This window comes from Haliotis asinina, chromosome 13 (genome assembly GCF_037392515.1).
Source record: "Haliotis asinina isolate JCU_RB_2024 chromosome 13, JCU_Hal_asi_v2, whole genome shotgun sequence".
Lineage (NCBI taxonomy): Eukaryota > Metazoa > Mollusca > Gastropoda > Lepetellida > Haliotidae > Haliotis > Haliotis asinina.
In genome coordinates, this window is record NC_090292.1 from 13644878 (window position 1) to 13663109 (window position 18232).

General features: G+C 39.4%; 1 protein-coding gene across 3 annotated transcripts; it reads left to right on the forward strand.

The window, feature by feature from the left end:
- The first annotated feature begins 248 nt into the window (after positions 1 to 248).
- Positions 249 to 17514, forward strand: LOC137259256 (uncharacterized). Of its 3 annotated transcripts, XR_010954705.1 has the most exons (4): positions 249 to 324; positions 2082 to 2749; positions 14908 to 15063; positions 16829 to 17514. XR_010954705.1 is itself a non-coding variant. In XM_067796884.1 (3 exons), exons 1-3 carry the CDS (start codon positions 311 to 313, stop codon positions 5645 to 5647), a joined length of 1233 nt encoding a protein of 410 aa, XP_067652985.1. In that variant the 5' UTR covers positions 249 to 310; the 3' UTR covers positions 5648 to 8056. The 3 variants fall into 3 exon arrangements, 2 of the variants coding, with proteins under 2 accessions (XP_067652985.1, XP_067652986.1); XM_067796884.1 differs by lacking the exons at positions 14908 to 15063; positions 16829 to 17514 and adding an exon at positions 5097 to 8056; XM_067796885.1 differs by lacking the exons at positions 14908 to 15063; positions 16829 to 17514 and adding an exon at positions 5097 to 8056 and having other exon boundaries at positions 292 to 554.
- Positions 17515 to 18232: the final 718 nt, after the last annotated feature.

Below are 18232 nucleotides of genomic sequence, written 5' to 3' on the forward strand. Positions count from 1 at the left end.
TCGCTCACAAAGACAACAAAAGCATCCCCATGTTACTCAACCCACCCAACACATCCCACGCCACATCTACTTTACCCACAAACTCAGATCATTTAGACCATCCCAAACAAAGTACACAATATCTTAAACAAATCTATTCCCTCTCGTCTCCACTGTCTAGACATAAAATCACTTTCCTCGGCTTCTGTTGCGCAATTTGGATCCGCTCTACTTCACCGACGTAATACTTCACCATGACTCAGACTCACCTTGCCAACCCGTACTCTGCCGCCATCTCAGCTCGTATTGGCCACATCAGACATGCACATGGATGGCTGTTGAAAGGTGAGGATCGTAAACTAGCATGTAACACTAAAAATGATGGCATAATTTGGACAAAACATCTCATATAAAAGGAGCTACAGATCGCCAACAACTGAAGATAGATCACCATGTCACCATGCTAAGGATCACAGGGATTTACAGTACTTTTGCTATCTGCATGAGCCCAAACTGAATTTACTACATCCCATCAGCTCAATGCACGCTCATTGATTTGCACCTTCTCACCCCAGGTAATGCCCTGTTGACTTCTGGCAAACTGAGAGTACAACTGACGCCAGTTGGTGCATGTTCATGGTACATTTATGTGACTGTTTCAGTATTGTTTTTTGGACGTAAGGACTTACTTATTTGGTGATTATAACAGCGAACGTTATAACGAGGTACATAGGCATGTATGCATATAAATCTCTTCCAACTTTTCTGTCTGCCATTCCGGAAGTATGACGTATGCGTGATTATGCTTGTTCGGTGTAAGACACAAAGAGACACAGTTACTGAGATAAAATCATTTGCTATTATTTGATGAGATGCGATCATCATGGATAGGTAGATAGATATTGAATTTATTTGACACTGACCTATTACAACACAGATGACAATACATATTTATTTCTTTGCTCATGCGTAACTAATGTCTATACATATTGTATATGAGCATAGCTTGCATGACTGTGTTGAGTATTCCATCACAATGGACAACTATTTCGAACCACAGACTGTGAAGGTTATTTTTAGCAATATGAATTCTCATTCTGATTATTGAATTTTAAAAAGAATTAGATTTTTTAAATGATTTGTAAGTAAATAATTTATTATTGGTACCTTAGATTTTGTAAAATTATGTCCTCCTGAGAGGGTACGTAAGTCCCCGAAAATTTATGTACATTTAAGTCTACCGTGTTCTTAATCATAGTATTTTCGTTTTGTTTTTCGTTATTTTAATTTTGGCTAACATTCCTTACAATCGCCAGCAGCAGAAGGGATGGTTTAAATCCAACTAGGGTAGCAATGGTACTGTAAGTCGTCCCCCACATCCCCCAGTGTAGTGATCTACCTTGTTGGCGGTCCATAGCCAGTTTTTTTTATTAAGTCCAAATAGTGCTATTGGTTTTCACTTCCTTTCATGCTGGTTTTAATTTAAATTGTGTTATTCTGGTTGTTTTGCTGTGTGCTTTGTCGACAGGTTTTGATAATAAACACATATTCCGTTTCAATGTCAATATGTTCCCATTACGATATGGCTGAAATACTGCCGATGTGACGTTAAATGTTAACTCATTCACTTACTCACTGTATGTGCATCCGTTGCGAAGAAATTCTTTAACTGAAAGGCATGGTATATATACATAGCAACATTTGTATTGCCTCGTAACTTAACGTCATTACTTTTACATTGAAAGTATCTTCAAGTTATTTCGCGACAGAATGGTGACCTGGACAATTTCAAAGCCAAGAGATATGACAGATATTGCGGCTGATGAAGAAATACAGTGGTTTGAAACATACATGGAAAAATAATAACATAGTAAAGATAAGCATGTTCAATACAGTGTTTCTTAATAATATGACAAATGGTGATTTGGGGGTAGGGGGGTATTAGTCTTTAGGATTATTAAGGAGCCGATATATTTTAAGTTAAAGCTTCCAAACCTGTTTTTATGTTACTCAACACAGTTGTATGGTATGAAAAATCCCATGCCTTACAAGCAATTAAGACAATTTGAACTGATGTGCACTATATCTATTTATTATTACAGCAAAATGTCGGGAACATGCAAAAGGCATAGCATTGTTATAGTATCAACACTCATGGTCTGGACGGTACTGGAATACCTTGCTTCAAACTACTATCATCAGTTGGACACAAATGACTTCATTTTACCAGCAAAAAACCAATATGTAGACTTGAGCGAGCCAAATGAGAGTTCCCGATGCCCGGATGTAAGTACAGGTATGACGAAAGGAAGATGGAAGCCGCGAACTCTGACTGCACGAGAAAGAGTTACAGTTGACACATTTCTGAAGTCAGTAAGATATCGCGTCCCAAAGCCAATGCAGAGACGCGACGGAAAATGTGGTAATGTTGCCTATATAAACTTCAACTACGTTCGTGCATTGTGTAACCCTGAAGGTGTAACGCCATGTTGCTATGGCTATAGGTGTACAAACAAGAGCCCGGATGAGTGTAAATGTCCGAAGTGTTACGACTTTCGGAACGAGATTCATGCAGAGTATTCAACGTGGGAACCTGGCGATCCCCGATGTCATGTGAAGAACTTCACCGCCCAGGAGACGTGTGATCTTCTACACGGTCTGACAATAGCTATTATTGGGAATTCATTCATGCGCAGCCTGTACACGGCATTGGTGCTAATGTTGAACAACTACGATGGTAAAGGGGTCTTCAGAGCTGGAAAACCAGGAGGTATGTATGTGCTTACCATAGTGATTAATGTTTCACTAGATGCAAACGTCTGAGGCATTTACAGCATATTGTAAATAGTTTTGACCTTCAGTCTGCCCAAGAGAAACTGGTCAGTTTCAATATTTGAGATGATTTGTCCATCTCTACCATGGGTACTGGTTTCACCAATGCCTTCACCAACGGTTTCACCAATGTGGTAAGGGCCGACCGTTTCAGGCCGACCATTTCAGGGGATTGGAGTTTTGTGCCACCGTAATGTCCATTTTGTCCCATGTGTCGAAATATGTATTCACCACAGAAAAAGCAATCTTTTTCTCACAACAGCCTCAAACATTTTTTTATTCTCCTTCAAGACTTGTTTATGGATACAATCCGAACCAAACCACGATCGAATCCCTAGACGTGGTATATGCTGGGTTAGTGTTAAGTCACTATCTGAACGCGTATGTTCATGCTAATCATATCCTTATGAATTTCCTAGCTAAATTTTGTTAACGCACGTGTCAAGTAACCGTCCCTAAGAAAACAATGTTTTCTTTAAGGATTGTCCGTAAGGTACGTAAATCCCGAAATATTCAAAGTCAATGTAAACTTACCAAGATTTCTAAACGTCGTATTCTTGTTATTTTAGTTTTGGCTAACGTTTCTTACAACCGCCAGCAGTTGAAAGGATGGTGTAAAACCCCAGTTAGGGTCTGTGCAGGTAGCAAAGGTACTGTAAGTCCCTATGGTCCCTGGTATGGTGAGCTATCTGCTGTTGTTGGTGATCTATAGCCGGTTTTTTTGCTGTTGTTGTTGTTGTTGTTTTGTTGGGTTTTTCTTTTTCTTTTTTTTCTTTTTTTTTCTTTTTTAGTGTTTTTTTTTTTTTTTGTTCAAACAGTGCTATTGTTTGTAACTTCCCATGCTAGTTTTTATTCTAATTGTGATATCATAGTTGGTTTACTGTCCGGCGTCTACACGTTTTTATAAAATACATACATTCAATGTTGGCACCCATGGCGAGCCACTTCCTTGTGGTTGGTTCTGGGTAACGGTAAGAACTCGCCAACCCCACGTGTGCTGTGGATGGCGGCCCTGTGTCGGTGGAGTACGGGAGTGTGGGGATTGAGGGGGTGGGAGCGATTGTATGTACACAAAAGATTAAATTTAGAGGATCTTTTTCTAAATAATGATTTATGTATATTCAGTGATGGTACAGAGACGTATTGATATCCTGGTACAGGAACATATTCCATTCTTGATTGAATTCGAATGGACAGTCCACAATGAAAATTGTGTAAATGACCACTTTCCTACTATACTGAAACCTGTAACCCCATCTGATGTTCCTCCATCATTCAGATGAAATTTTGGAAAGGCTAACTGGCATTTATGTGAAAAGATGGGACTTGACAAACTTAAACATGACCTTCTTATTGATGTTGCTAATGCTATCAAACGTTGTTTGTTTTGTGACAAACCAAATACCATGACGTGTGTATGCCAATGTCCTCTGTAATTCCACTTTTTCGAAAACGGTGGTTCGATGATGAGTGCAAACAGGCTAGGAAGGCTCGTAAGACAGCTGAGCATTATCCTCGTCGCCATCCCATGGTGCATAATTTAAATAAACTTCAAATTTTGAATGGTAAAGCGCGACGTACGTTTGACTGTGTTCAATATTCCATCACAAGGGATAAGTATTTCAACCCACGAACTTTGAAGGAACTTTTAGTCCTGATTTAATTATTGCATGCTTAAGAGAACTAGATTTGCTAACGGATTTGTAAATAGATAAATATCTTATTATCGGAAGTTTGAATTAGTATTTAGTAACTAACTTTTATGGTATTTTTACTGTCTTTCAATGGCAGGTTGTTGCATTCTCAATTAATCAATTTTGATATTGATATAGGTAAGTTGTTCACGTCACGGTATGGTTGCAATATTGCCGATGTGACGCTAAATATTAACTCACTCACTCACCCATTTCAATGCCAAATATTCTCGTCACTATATGGTTGAAATATTGCCGATATGACGTTAAATATTAACTCACTCACTCACCCACTTTAAGGGTTGTCTTTGTACCGAAATCCTTCGTCATTTGTTATTGTGATTGGCAGCACAAATGCAGTGCCCTTGCCCTGTGAATGCCAGCTCTCGGGGTTGTTACAAAATCAGGTTTCGTTTCCGAAGACGATATATCCGGGTAGAATCAGTCTGGAAGCTTGTCGTATGAGGCGAGTTGGTCAGACACGCTGTCTGCTTTGACATATAACGATGCACATACTGTTATTCGATTTTCTGGACAAGACTCTACAGCTAAGTGAGTTAAATTGAAAATATAATACCGATTCTATTTCAGATATCCCTTGTGAGGGAATGTACGCATTCTCGGGCAGAGCATGTGCCGCCAAGCTTTTCGGAAGATTGACCCTCTGTAATGGTACGCTGAACGTTGAAGTATCTACAATACCTTCTGCCTCAAGGGCGAAGAAGTTCCATGAGAAGTTTCGTTTATTTCTTCATAAAAAGAACACAGTCATTCTAGTTGGCATTGGCGTCCACGATGATTTTAACTTTGACAAAGTGTTTAATGACTATATATATCCCGTTGTAGATATGATCAGAAAGAGGAAAGCTTCATGGCCAAAGCTGATCTGGTTTGCCACTCACAAATTTGGTATCATGAAATCTCCAATGATACCCAAACAAGAAAACAGCCGAGTTGTAGCATTTAACAAACGCATGTCTGAGGCGTTAGGGAAATATCACATACCGATATTTGACACATATAACCTAACGTCCGGTGTGATGAGCTTGGATGGAGTTCATTTTGGAATTGGTGTCAATTCCATGAAGGTCCAGATGTTTTTGAACTACTTTTTGGAATTAAAATCAAAACCACATTGGTGAGCGAAACCTCCAACTGTTGTAACTTATATACACAAAGAATGACTTGTGTTGAATTGATTTTATGAGAATTTATACGGAAAAACATCAGTGCATGCAAAGAATGAAGCATTTTGAGTTGACTTATAGATGCATTTCCACGAATTGTTACATGAAAGTGAAGTGAGAGTGTATGTTATTCTTAAATTGAACTGTAGAAAGACAAGACCCGAGTACCTACATGTTATGTCACTGCTACTAAAAACACATTTGGTCTAGTAATGTCGGTCCACTAACATCACACACCACCACCATTATCACACATCATCCTCACCACACACCACCACCACCGTAACACACCACCACCTCACATTACCACACACCGCCATCACCATAACACACCACCACACCTCACACGACCATCACCATATCACCACCACCTCACGCTACAAACTACCATCACCACCACAGACTTACATCACACACCACCACCACACACCACAACCACCACCACATACCACCATCACCATTACACAACATACACCTCAGACCACCACCACACAGCACCTTATGCCACCACCCACCTCCACATCACACCACCATACACCATCATATGGTAAAGAGATTATAAAGTGTATTTATCTGATGCTAGATAGTGAGAGCAGTATGCAAAGATTACACTACACATAGACAAAGAAAAGGAAATATGTTGATTAATTTTACTGTCAATATTCACAAATATACATATGCAGTATTTTATACCACACACTTAGTTACAAATGCATATAGACATGACTACTCCTGTGGGCCACCACTTTTCTCGCATGAAGTCCATTCACACTTGACTGCGCACTTGATGATGTCTACACAAACCCATGATATCAGTGTTGAGACCAATTTTCATGTTCGACCAAGGGATCACCATCTGCCTTCCAGCTGACTTGTTTGAGTGGCATTCTAGACTTAGCTGGTATATAGATGATACTGCTTTTTGGGATGATCAACTCCTTTATTTAACAATTACGACGTTTTGGTATAGATTCTTACACCTTTTTTGAAGCATATGGGGGGAATGATAAGGTACACCAGTATAGTGAGCGAGTGAGTTAATACGTAACGTCACATCGGCAATATTGCAGCCATATCGTGACGAGAACATACGTGACATAAAAAAGAAATATATATGCATATTATGAAGACCCTGTCGACGAAGGACAGTAAAACCACTAGACTGTGACAGTTAGTATTTAAAACTAACGTGGAAACTCCAAAAATAATAGTATCACTATTTGGACAATGCAATATATAAACAATATTTAACGTCACATCGGCAATATTGCAGCCATATCGTGACGAGAACATTCTTGAAGAAAGAAATTTATGTATATGGTAAAAAACCTGTCAACAAAGGATAGTAAAACTACTAGAGTATCACAATAAGAATTAAGACTAGCGTGACAAGTTAAAACTAATATCACTATTCAGACAATACAATATAAAAACAGGCTAAAAATCACCAACAACCGAAGGTAGATCACCATACCAGGACTATAGGAACTTACAGTACCTCTGCTACCTGCATAGTCCCTAGCTGGATTTACACCATTCCCTCAGCTGCTGGCAACTGCATGCATGATTAGCAACAAATTAAACTGACACATATTCTACAGCTAAAAACGTGGAAGATTAAATCTGACTTCCACTTTTTTGGGAGTTACGTACCCTCTCAGGAGGACAATAAGCCACTAAGAATCTTAGTTGCTAATTCAACTTCCAATCATAAAATATTTACCTATTTACAAGTCATGTAACAGATCTAATTCCTTTTAAAACGCAATGATTTAAATGATAACTACCATTACTAAAAAGATCATTCATAGCTCGTGATTTAAAATAGTTATTCCTTGTGATGGAATATCCAACACAGTCAAGCAGGATATGCTTGACCGCGATTCTTTCATCACAAGGGATACAAAACGGAGGATCTTTACCTTTTAGCAAGTGTTCATGTGTATATCTTGTGTGGCCAATACACCATCGCCACATGATGACCTCTTCAAACCTGGACTGACAACCCAAGTAGGTGTAACCAATGTAGGGTATTATTTCATGTAATTTGTCGATACCAACTTGAGTGTCCCACCTCTTCTGCAAGGGATCACGGATGTAAAATCTAATGGTAGCTTTATAATCAGTGTAGGGAGTAAGAAGTGGTGTGACAGATTTGCTGAGTATTGCTTTAGCAGCAAGGTCAGCCAGTGTGTTCCTGGAAATACCAAAGTGGCTGGGTATCCAACAAAAGACGATGTCGAATTGGCCAGTAGCAAGAGTATTATATAATTCAATAATTTCTATTAAAAGTGGATGTTTACAAGAAAGATCATTATATATATTATCATGATTTACTTGAATAAATTCTTGTTTATATTGTAATTCATTGGTATGTGATTTTTTTAAACTCTGTCAGTGTTAGGTCAACATGTGGAGGAGAAGAAAACGGCCTGGAAGGAGAAATCTTCACCAGCTGAATGCCAGCAGCAGAAATGAATTGTTGGATTCTTCTCCCAAGAGGTGGAACAAATGAAGTTTTTTTTTATAATACAAATCCCCATAAAGAGGATTGAAAACGCAGTTATGAGCAGGATTGGGTTCAATAGAATATAACTTTGTGATACAGGTTGTGAGGGGGTTGTAATAACCTTGATCTTCATCAGATCTAACACCGCTTTGGCAATATTCCAGCAATATCACGGTGTGGGACACCACTGTACCCTGTGGGAAATCGAACCCGGAGCGTCGGTCTGACGAGCAAATGATTTAACCACTAGGCTATATCACCACCTTTGATTTCTCAAAGGAAACTCGTTGTTTCAAGCAACGAAAATGCATAAATATTTCATAGTCCGAAACAATCTTACAATCTCCGTGATTGTTTTATTTTTCTTTTTGGTTTCATTGTGACCAGGGCAAATAGTCAGAAATGATAAGAAGTAAGGTAGTCTGTGTGCATGATATTGCGTCAGGCTTTCAAAGACTTATAACATGTTGTGACGAATCAAGGGGATCACTGACTCGTGAAGGCCCGGGGTAGAATAGGTGTTCAGCAACCCATGCTTGCTGCGAAGGAGACTCAGCTTGTCGTAAATGGCGACTAACGAGATCGGGTGGTCAGGCTCGCTGACTTGATTGGCACATGTCATCGTTTCCCAATTGCGTAGATCGCTGTTGATCACTGGATTGTCTGGTCCATTTTTGGAACATTGTTGAGTGCGATATTAGACTTCACTGAAGCATTTGGTATTGGTGACAAGGACCACTTGTCAGTTTATTTTCAACTCAGGGATTCCTGTAAAGAATATACTGTTGAATTGTACACTTGACTTTATGGGCAAAACATAACTGACATGCATGCGACGCTATTTTATAAACACAACAATACGGCTGAAAATTCATCTCAACGCTGTGTTTGGTAGTGATTCTATTAAATTCACTTTTGTAAGTAAACACTTAGCATTATTTCAATAAAGACATATTACAGAGCACACAAAACGCAGCCAACGATGAATCAAGCGAGCCGTTAGGGACGAGATTGTGAATGTGTGATGTCTGTTGTGCTATAAGATTAGTTCAACCTGTGGAAACAATGCTGGCATCTCGTCCGAAATTGGATCTTCACAGTAATATTGGAAGGTGTATATATCTTAACTTGTGATAAGTGGACACAGAACAAAGTTGTACTCAGATTCAATATTGGGGACAATACAGAGTTCTGTATATTTGTAAATAATTAAATTAGATAATCATGTAATGACGCTACATAAAATAAGCGATGGGGTAGTAAAATCAATTTAATAGATAATTAAATAGACATTTTGAAACTGCACTCTTAATCGGCTTTGTAGCAGTCTAACATTCCGACTCTGGAAAACATTTGCACTTTGAAACTGATATATTTGACAATTTCAGTTGATTTCAAACAGAATCAGAATATTGATGATAAGATTGATTTAGGCAAGCCGTGAGGAGATCTTACATTCAAAAAGTACGACCTTGCAATCGTCTTACTAATGAAAAAAGCTAAAACTTTGGAGCAAACAAAACCATCAGTTGCATATTTTCCAGGAAGTAAGTCTGTCAGTCTAACGTCATATCGGCAATATTTCAAGTAATTGTCATTCGTAGTAATTTCTGGTGATTTATAAAACTCTGTCGACAAATGGCAGCAAAATAACTAGATTATCACATGCATGAATTTATAACTGGTATTTAAATCTGAAAAGGTGTAACAATAGATGACAATAAAAATAAACTATGAAGAAAGACGACATGCTTGATATGGTGAAAAGCAGGATTCAGGTTTATATTGGCATTCTCTGATGTTCCTGGACGACTAATGGTGTAACAGATTTCCCATATTGGGGCAAAGTGTCAACGTTTATTTAAACATGAGCAAAGGGGTTTGTAGTGATGTCGCAAATAAACTGACTTTATATAAGGTAAGGTTGTGAAATACGATATATCACACGCATATCCTCTTGACTTTATATAAATTAAGGTTGTGAACTATGATATATCACACGCATATCCTCTTGACTTTATATAAGGTAAGGTTGTGAAATACGATATATCACACGCATATCCTCTTGACTTTATATAAATTAAGGTTGTGAACTATGATATATCACACGCATATCCTCTTGACTTTATATAAGGTAAGGTTGTGAAATACGATATATCACACGCATATCCTCTTGACTTTATATAAATTAAGGTTGTGAACTATGATATATCACACGCATATCCTCTTGACTTTATATAAGGTAAGGTTGTGAAATACGATATATCACATGCACATCCTCTTGACTTTATATAAATTAAGGTTGTGAACTATGATATATCACACGCATATCCTCTTGACTTTATATAAATTAAGGTTGTGAACTATGATATATCACACGCACATCCTCTTGACTTTATATAAGGTAAGGTTGTGAAATACGATATATCACACGCACATCCTCTTGACTTTATATAAATTAAGGTTGTGAACTATGATATATCACACGCATATCCTCTTGACTTTATATAAGGTAAGGTTGTGAAATACGATATATCACACGCATATCCTCTTGACTTTATATCAGGTAAGGTTGTGAAATACGATATATCACACGCACATCCTCTTGACTTTATATAAGGTAAGGTTGTGAAATACGATATATCACACGCATATCCTCTTTACCATGTTCTCCGATACCCCATGGCTGGTCCTCAGGTCTGCAGCTATTCTGACTCTACCTGACATGAAACTTAATCTATGCTACGCGTTATCCATATCCATCTGAAGTGTCATGGATACAAATCAGCCATGTCTTCTTCAGTGATCAGAATGAGTTAAAACTTAAAGTCACATCGACAATATTTCAACCATATTTTGACTAACTCAGTTATAGATGACAATAGCTAATAGTAAATTAGAAATATCTACCAACGAAGGACAGTAAAACAGACAGATGAGATGTGGTTTGTGTTATACTAACTGGATTGTAGTGAACGGGTGACGGTTACTATGGTGCTATTATCACTCTCCTGAGTCATTGGCTATATTTCTGCAATATCTGACAATTCAGATATTAAAAGTGAATACTTGTTAAACATTACAACCTGCTGTCAGTGGACAGCATTCCGTTCTTGAAGATTCGTGATCAATTGTTTTGCTCTTCTGAGAAGTGTCAATGTTAAGTCACGAACGGCTATGTTTATCATCGCCTGGAAACATCAAGCATCAAGTAAAACGTAATTTCGTTGAGTTAAAGAAAATATATGAGCGACTTAAAGTAAGAAGTTGGGAATTTCCTGGAATTCAGTTCAGTTGAACTTCACAAATATAATATCCAGGAACTGAACACGATTGATCATTCCACTTGTTCTGTAACTGTCTGGAATACAGGACGCAGTCTCCATCCCCAGTGGGCTCGTGACGTGCCCAATCGGGTGCTGTAACCGGAGTCTTGTTAAGCCACTGCCACTCGACAGTGTCAGGATTAAATTTGACTCCAATCCAAATTTCACCTGCAATAGAATCGAAAGTTGTCAGTCCAGTATTACAGTTCGCTGGCCGTCTTCCATCACTGAATTACGCATATCAGGGCTGTTTGTTTGAAAACTGTAATTTACAATAAGCAAAGCATAACAGTGATCTTTGATATTGGTGTTACAGTTGGCCTCTAACACACACACACACACACACACACACACACACACACACACACACACACACACACACACACAAACAAACACTCACAAACAAACACATACACACACTTAGAGTCAAAGGCGACTAACTAGAGCGAATGGTTATGTCTCTTGATATGATTGGGGCGTGGGTTAGTCTAGTGGTTAAAGCGATAGCTCGTCACACTCGCACCGTGCAGTATGTGAAGCCCATTTCTGGTGTCCTCCCACCACCCATTTCCGCCGGGATATTGCTGGAATTTCGCTAGAAGCGTCGTAAAACTAAACTCACTCCATCACTCACTCATGACTTAGCATGACTGCAAGTGACGCCGCAGTCTAGTGCGTATATCACTATTCCAATCGCTACATTGCCTTGGCTCAACTACTTACAGTGAGTGTGGGTGAGTCAACATACTCGTGGAAAAATATAAAATCACATGAAAGGACAAAGTTTCTGTAATTTATTTCCCAAGGTTTCTTGTGTTAGTGACGATATAGCTGAAATAGTGCCTTGTGACTGTCAGTTTTAACTCACACACTCACTAGTGTATCCCATACTTGAGGACTTACAATGCCTTTAGATATATACCATTCCTTCAAGCGCTGGCGACTGTAGGAAATATTAAGTGAGTGAGTAAGTTAATATTTAATGTCATCGCGGCAATATTGCAGCCATATCGTGACGAGAACAGTTAACAATGAAAAGGAGTATATATGTATATTATAAAAACCTGTCTACGAAGGACAGTAAAATAACTAGAATATCACAATTTGAAATAAAACTAGATTTTACAACTAATATAACTATTTGGACAATACAATATAAGACAGATCGCCAACAACAGAGGTAGAAGGAAATATTAACCCAACATTTAAAAGAACAACATACTTCGTTTTAAACAAACATCAGATAAGCTTAAATTTAACTTTGAAAGTGTTGGACTCGCTTACCTCTCTCTGGAGGACAAAAATTTTACAATACCTAAAAGCCCTTCGACGACACAGCCATTGACAATAGTATTATTAGTATAGTATGTATACGACAATTTTTACAAAAGATATTCGATTACTTACGGACAGCCGTAGTGTAGCTTGGATATCTATATTTTCTGAAGGGTGCATATAACATATTACTCATATCTTTAAATTGTATTTCTTTTTCATCGAAAGCTACAATTTTCTGATTGGCTGATTATAATACATTGTTAATACATTTAGAAATGTGCTTACTTTCTCTTTGCCAACGTACTATGACGACCCCTCTCAAAAAAACCTTGTGTATTCACACCTAAATCAAGCAGGCATATACATTTTCAAAACCAAGAAAAACAGAAAAAACATATGCGTAGTTCATTTTGAGAAAAACATACAAACATGCTATTTCTTTCCTTTTCAAAGGTCATCTTCTTCAGCATCTTAACCGCCGAAATGTGGCAATTTTAGTCTTTTCTTGTTCTGCCATTACAATTGCCTAGTATCTGCATGTGTTTATGACTGGTAACACCTATTGGACAGGCACCTACTTTACAATAACTGACATCATCATACTCTAATGTTGATTTATAGTGAGGGAGCGAGGTACGATTTTAAGTTATATCCTGACTAAATCAGGTTGAGTTATGATAATTAAAGTAAACCATGAGCATATACCAACGAAATGACAAGTAAAACTAACACCTGCGAGCCACCGCGTTGTGGGCATACAACTCTAGGCAAAGAATGTGGCCAAGCGTGAACAATGAATCTAACTGTTGTGCTTTATATAGTTGTAGCTCAGAACTTGGCGTGACCAGCCTATTGACAGTACCAGGTCAGTTCTATCTCCTGTCACTGTGATGTAATGGGCAGAGTGGTGCGTTGGGCAAAAGGAACACGGGTCCAGGCATCCAGTGCCTGCAACCACGAGAATCCCTAGCTCCACCGTCACAGGGCTGCAATCACAGGGTTGGTGCACCAAATATTCGATGGGGGTCTATGTGTGTGTCTGTGCTTGGTTAAAATAACTATAGAAAGTAATAGGTAGTTTCAGTCATGATAAATAATAAGCCAACGGAAATAGTATCATTCATACTGAAATCATTTGCTTGAAGAAACATCTTCAGTGTTGTTGTCTTGGTCTCGGTGTCCGGTTTGATCAGATGCCCCTTGCTGATGGTGCAGCTTCTCTGAGCATCGGCCCAGTTCTTTCTGTATCTTGTTTCAATCCTGTAGCACATGGCAGTGTCAGCATCCCATGTGTAACCAAGTAATGACACACACACCACTGAAATGCAAACAAACATGAATAAAAAGTTTGCTTTACTTTTAGGAATTCTTAGACCAGGCATTGTTTCGTACATAATAGTTGTGACTCGTTCTTTATGGGTACTCGTGTAGAGCGATTTCCTTGTGGTGATTGCTGATGTTTATGTGATAGACACTTTATGTTTGATGGTGGCAATTCTGACAGTGGTTTTATCGCAGATTATGATCAATGACACTTCTGTTTTATAGAAACCACGTTGTAGATCAATAAGTAGATTAATGGTTTCCAAGTTCTAACCTGATGAATTATTCAACCGGCGTTCCATGGTTTTCCAAATGCAGCTGTTTTGTAAGTGAGTGAGTTAATATTTAACGTCACTTTGGCAATATCTCAGCCATATCGACATCATGATGGCTTGTTTGTGAATACTGGTTGATAAACTGAAGAATCGTTACGATCACGTTAATGTTTATGTATTAAGACATTTAGCATCATTCTCGGAACGTCCAAATGTCTCGCAACGTCCACCACGTACCCTGGTGTCTGCAAGACAAGGGCGATGCCTACTGCGTGTGGATTTCCAGTATACAACACTTGGGACACCAGGTTAATATACCATACAAAGCTCATATGCCCTGCAGGACCTATGCTATAATAACTGATTGTGGCTCCAAATAAAAAAAATCCAGCATACATCGACCCATTCATCATGACTAACTGACGGTGAGATTCCAGTCGCTTTGAGATGGCACAAACACCCATTTGTTGTCATTGCTGAAGACGAGACTACTGCATGTTTCAGGTGACGTCGTCCAGGTCGAACAGCTTGCCACTGAGGACTGGGGATAATGTCCATTGGTCGTCGTTGTTGCTGTCTGCTCCTCCAGTATCAATAAAATCAAACAGGACACTGCTGCCGGTATTGCCAGATCTGATGCTGATAGAGAATAGTTTGTTTGTAAGTGTTGTTTTTCAGTTGCAAAGCATACAAGTCGGAGATCGCTATGCATTTGCTGCATTTTCCCAGCGTACGGCTCTTCCTGGACCAGACACTTGACTCATTGCTTCAAGTGCAGCATCCTGCTGAGGATCATGTATTATACCCGTGCTGGAGTCTCGGGGTCGTTTGACGGCAAACCAAGAGTTCTTGATAAGGATTTACCAAGGCTAATGGCTTTTTTCCTCGATGCTGTTAACTTCTGAGTTCCATTCAACTCGTTTCGTTTGAGGTACCAATAGGTTTCAAAATTTTGTTGTTCAGCATGCAACGGTGCCCTAACCGTAGGACAAATCGTGGCAATTTCCATCGATTATAAGATTGTTGTTACCTTTAGCTTGATTGGTATTTCACCAACCCGAGTAGTGGGGGAGACTGCAGACAGTCACTTTCAGTTCCCCCGACGTGTAATCGATTGTGTGCAACAGTTACACAGGATCATTGCTCGAGATTCCCGAGAGTGCTGCGTACATATTAAAAATTAATAAATAATACTGTATTTATTAAATTTAAAACAATGTTGTTTACCGTATCTATTAAAAGTTAAAACAATGTTGTTTTATTCAAACAGCATTCTCGTAAATCCTGGCGATCGTAGAAGGTTTGGATGGTTCCCACTTTGGAGCTTGATGTTTGGATGTATTAAAAAAGCACAGGTTTTTTTAGGTTGTGCCTATTTGGATTTAAAAGTCTTTAGTGGCGATGTACACAAGACTGGCCACGGTGATGATGAACTGCTACAGGTTTTAATTCAACCACCTCATGATAAGAAGCATAACAACCAGGTGACGATACTGCCAAAGATACAAGGAAGTGTTTCCGTGTTATTACTCTCCAGTCCTGCCAAGCGATTCCAAATGTTTTTGATGTAGTCTCTGACATCGCCGACGCCTGATGGTCTCGGTGTGCTGCTGCAGCAATATGAGTAGGGTCGATATGATGAAGCCTAAGGCCGTCAGAACATTGGCAATGGTGATCCCTTGTTATCGGAACAAAATTCGGATCCTGTCGGCCAAAGTGGTGTCCTTGTTCAAGACTCAGTCAATGGTTTTTATTACCGAGGAAGCGGTTTCTAAAATCGTCCATCTCTTGCCTTCCAGGTCGCACAGTCTCAATGCGACATCTGTTGATCTCAACATCGTCTTCCACTTGTTTGATTTTTGTGCTCATCGCTTTCGTTTGGTTTATCCATGTTCTTCACGAGCTCTCATTTAGGAAGATGGTTCACACATTGATATGGTGACAATGAATTTTATTGTTTCAAAATTGAAATTATGGGAAAAAAAACGTGGCGTGGTTGGTTACGCACAATCGAAGAAAGCCCAGCTTTTGAGATTGCTCAACAGTCAAGACGTCACCACTCCCACGGTGAAATAGCTCAAACTCCAAGTGAAGGACCATTCTAGCATGGGAAAATCCTAGATGATCAAACTAGTAGAGGACCCCAACCCCGTCAAACTACAGTTCATGCCAACACAACACACAGTACGTAAGTATCTGTGAGGCTGGCGGATGACTGTTACCATATCAAAATATCAAACCTGAGAAGTCTCAAATTTCAAATCACAGTGAAAATGTCGTGGGACAAACAGAACCGAGCACCTCCAGCATTACTTCAGAGGCAAACAGGAAGTTGTGACCCAACCAAAGTCAATCAACATGTCCCTCGACACCTATGTACATGGATCCTCAACAAGCCTAAATGTAATCTGTTCACACGTTCCAGCTACCCCATACTGGAGGCATCTGGGTTTGACTTCAATGGTGTAGAACGCCTCACGCCCCTCTCCTCACACCCGTCACAGATTGGACAAAACCATTATGCGCCGAATCAGTCTTATGTCCAATGATGTGCGCAGAATCAATTCATTACTCATCGAAAAAGGCGACAAATATCACCAAGCTGCATTGAAAAGTATCGGCAGACTGCTGCATCAGCAAAAACGCTCCACACAAAATACAGAAACATGAACCTTGCCACTTTTGAGACAAGCACCTGAACAGTGATGTCGTGAGAGATCAATGCCTCGTCATGGGTCGATACTGATCCTGCGTGCAACCTGCAGCTCTGAATCCGTCATGAACTTTCAATATCCCGTCAAGTTTCACAATCTTCAAGGTTCGGATTCTCACCTGATCATGCAGGCCATGGCGAAGGTCGACAGCAAACTAAAACGCGTCTACAGCAACATGGAAAAGTACATCTCTTCTTATACGGTTTGAAAATTATTGGCCTCATTCGGTTATAAATTGTCAGCGCCGAACTGTTTAGTGAAGTCCAACGAACGGAAGGACACCACCCGGTGATATAGGGCTGGTGAGGGCCGTCTACCCCTATGAATACATGGACAGTCGGTCCAGGTTCGACGAGACACGATTACCTCCCACCTGACCAGACATCCACCTGGAAGATTACACCATTAAGATTGCAACCAGAAGAAGCTAGAAGTTGAACCTCTGACAATCAAATCTTTGAACGAATTCACCAAAGTCAAGCTATCAATGATTCAACTCGTAACCTTTGTTGCATGAGTACGCGCAGGAGTTAATTAAGGATTGACTGTGTGTTTCATTCGTTGCATTGAGGTATGAAACTAAAACCCAATGTGCAAACTGTATGAATCCGTTATCTTACAATTAAATTCAACAACAAATACTATAGGCTTTCAATAATATTTCTTTAAACATAATTAAATTCATCGAAACGGGTATCTTTGTTACCTCCAATTAACAATTTCGGTGTAAAAATTCGGTACTGGCGTGACATGACTCAGGTGACTTATTCACATAAAATGACACGCCTACCAAACCATTAGCCAATCAGCATAGATCACCCCCAACCAGCTGTCAATCAACCAAGCTAACATTGGGTGGCGAATCAGAAGGGAACAACACAACGTGACGAGTCCCGTTAACAGCAAAGTTTCAAGTTCAAATGTTTGAATTATTACCAGCGAACTGAAAGACTCAGTTTGAAAAGAGAGAATTGGAAATGAGGCCCGATGCCATGACGTTAGTGGAACTGAGATTGTTATTGGCAGCAGTATTTGTGCAAGTGGAAAGAGGCTGTGATGTAACTGGGGTTGCAATGCCATGAACTTGTCGAGGCGTTACAGCGTTATTAACGTTC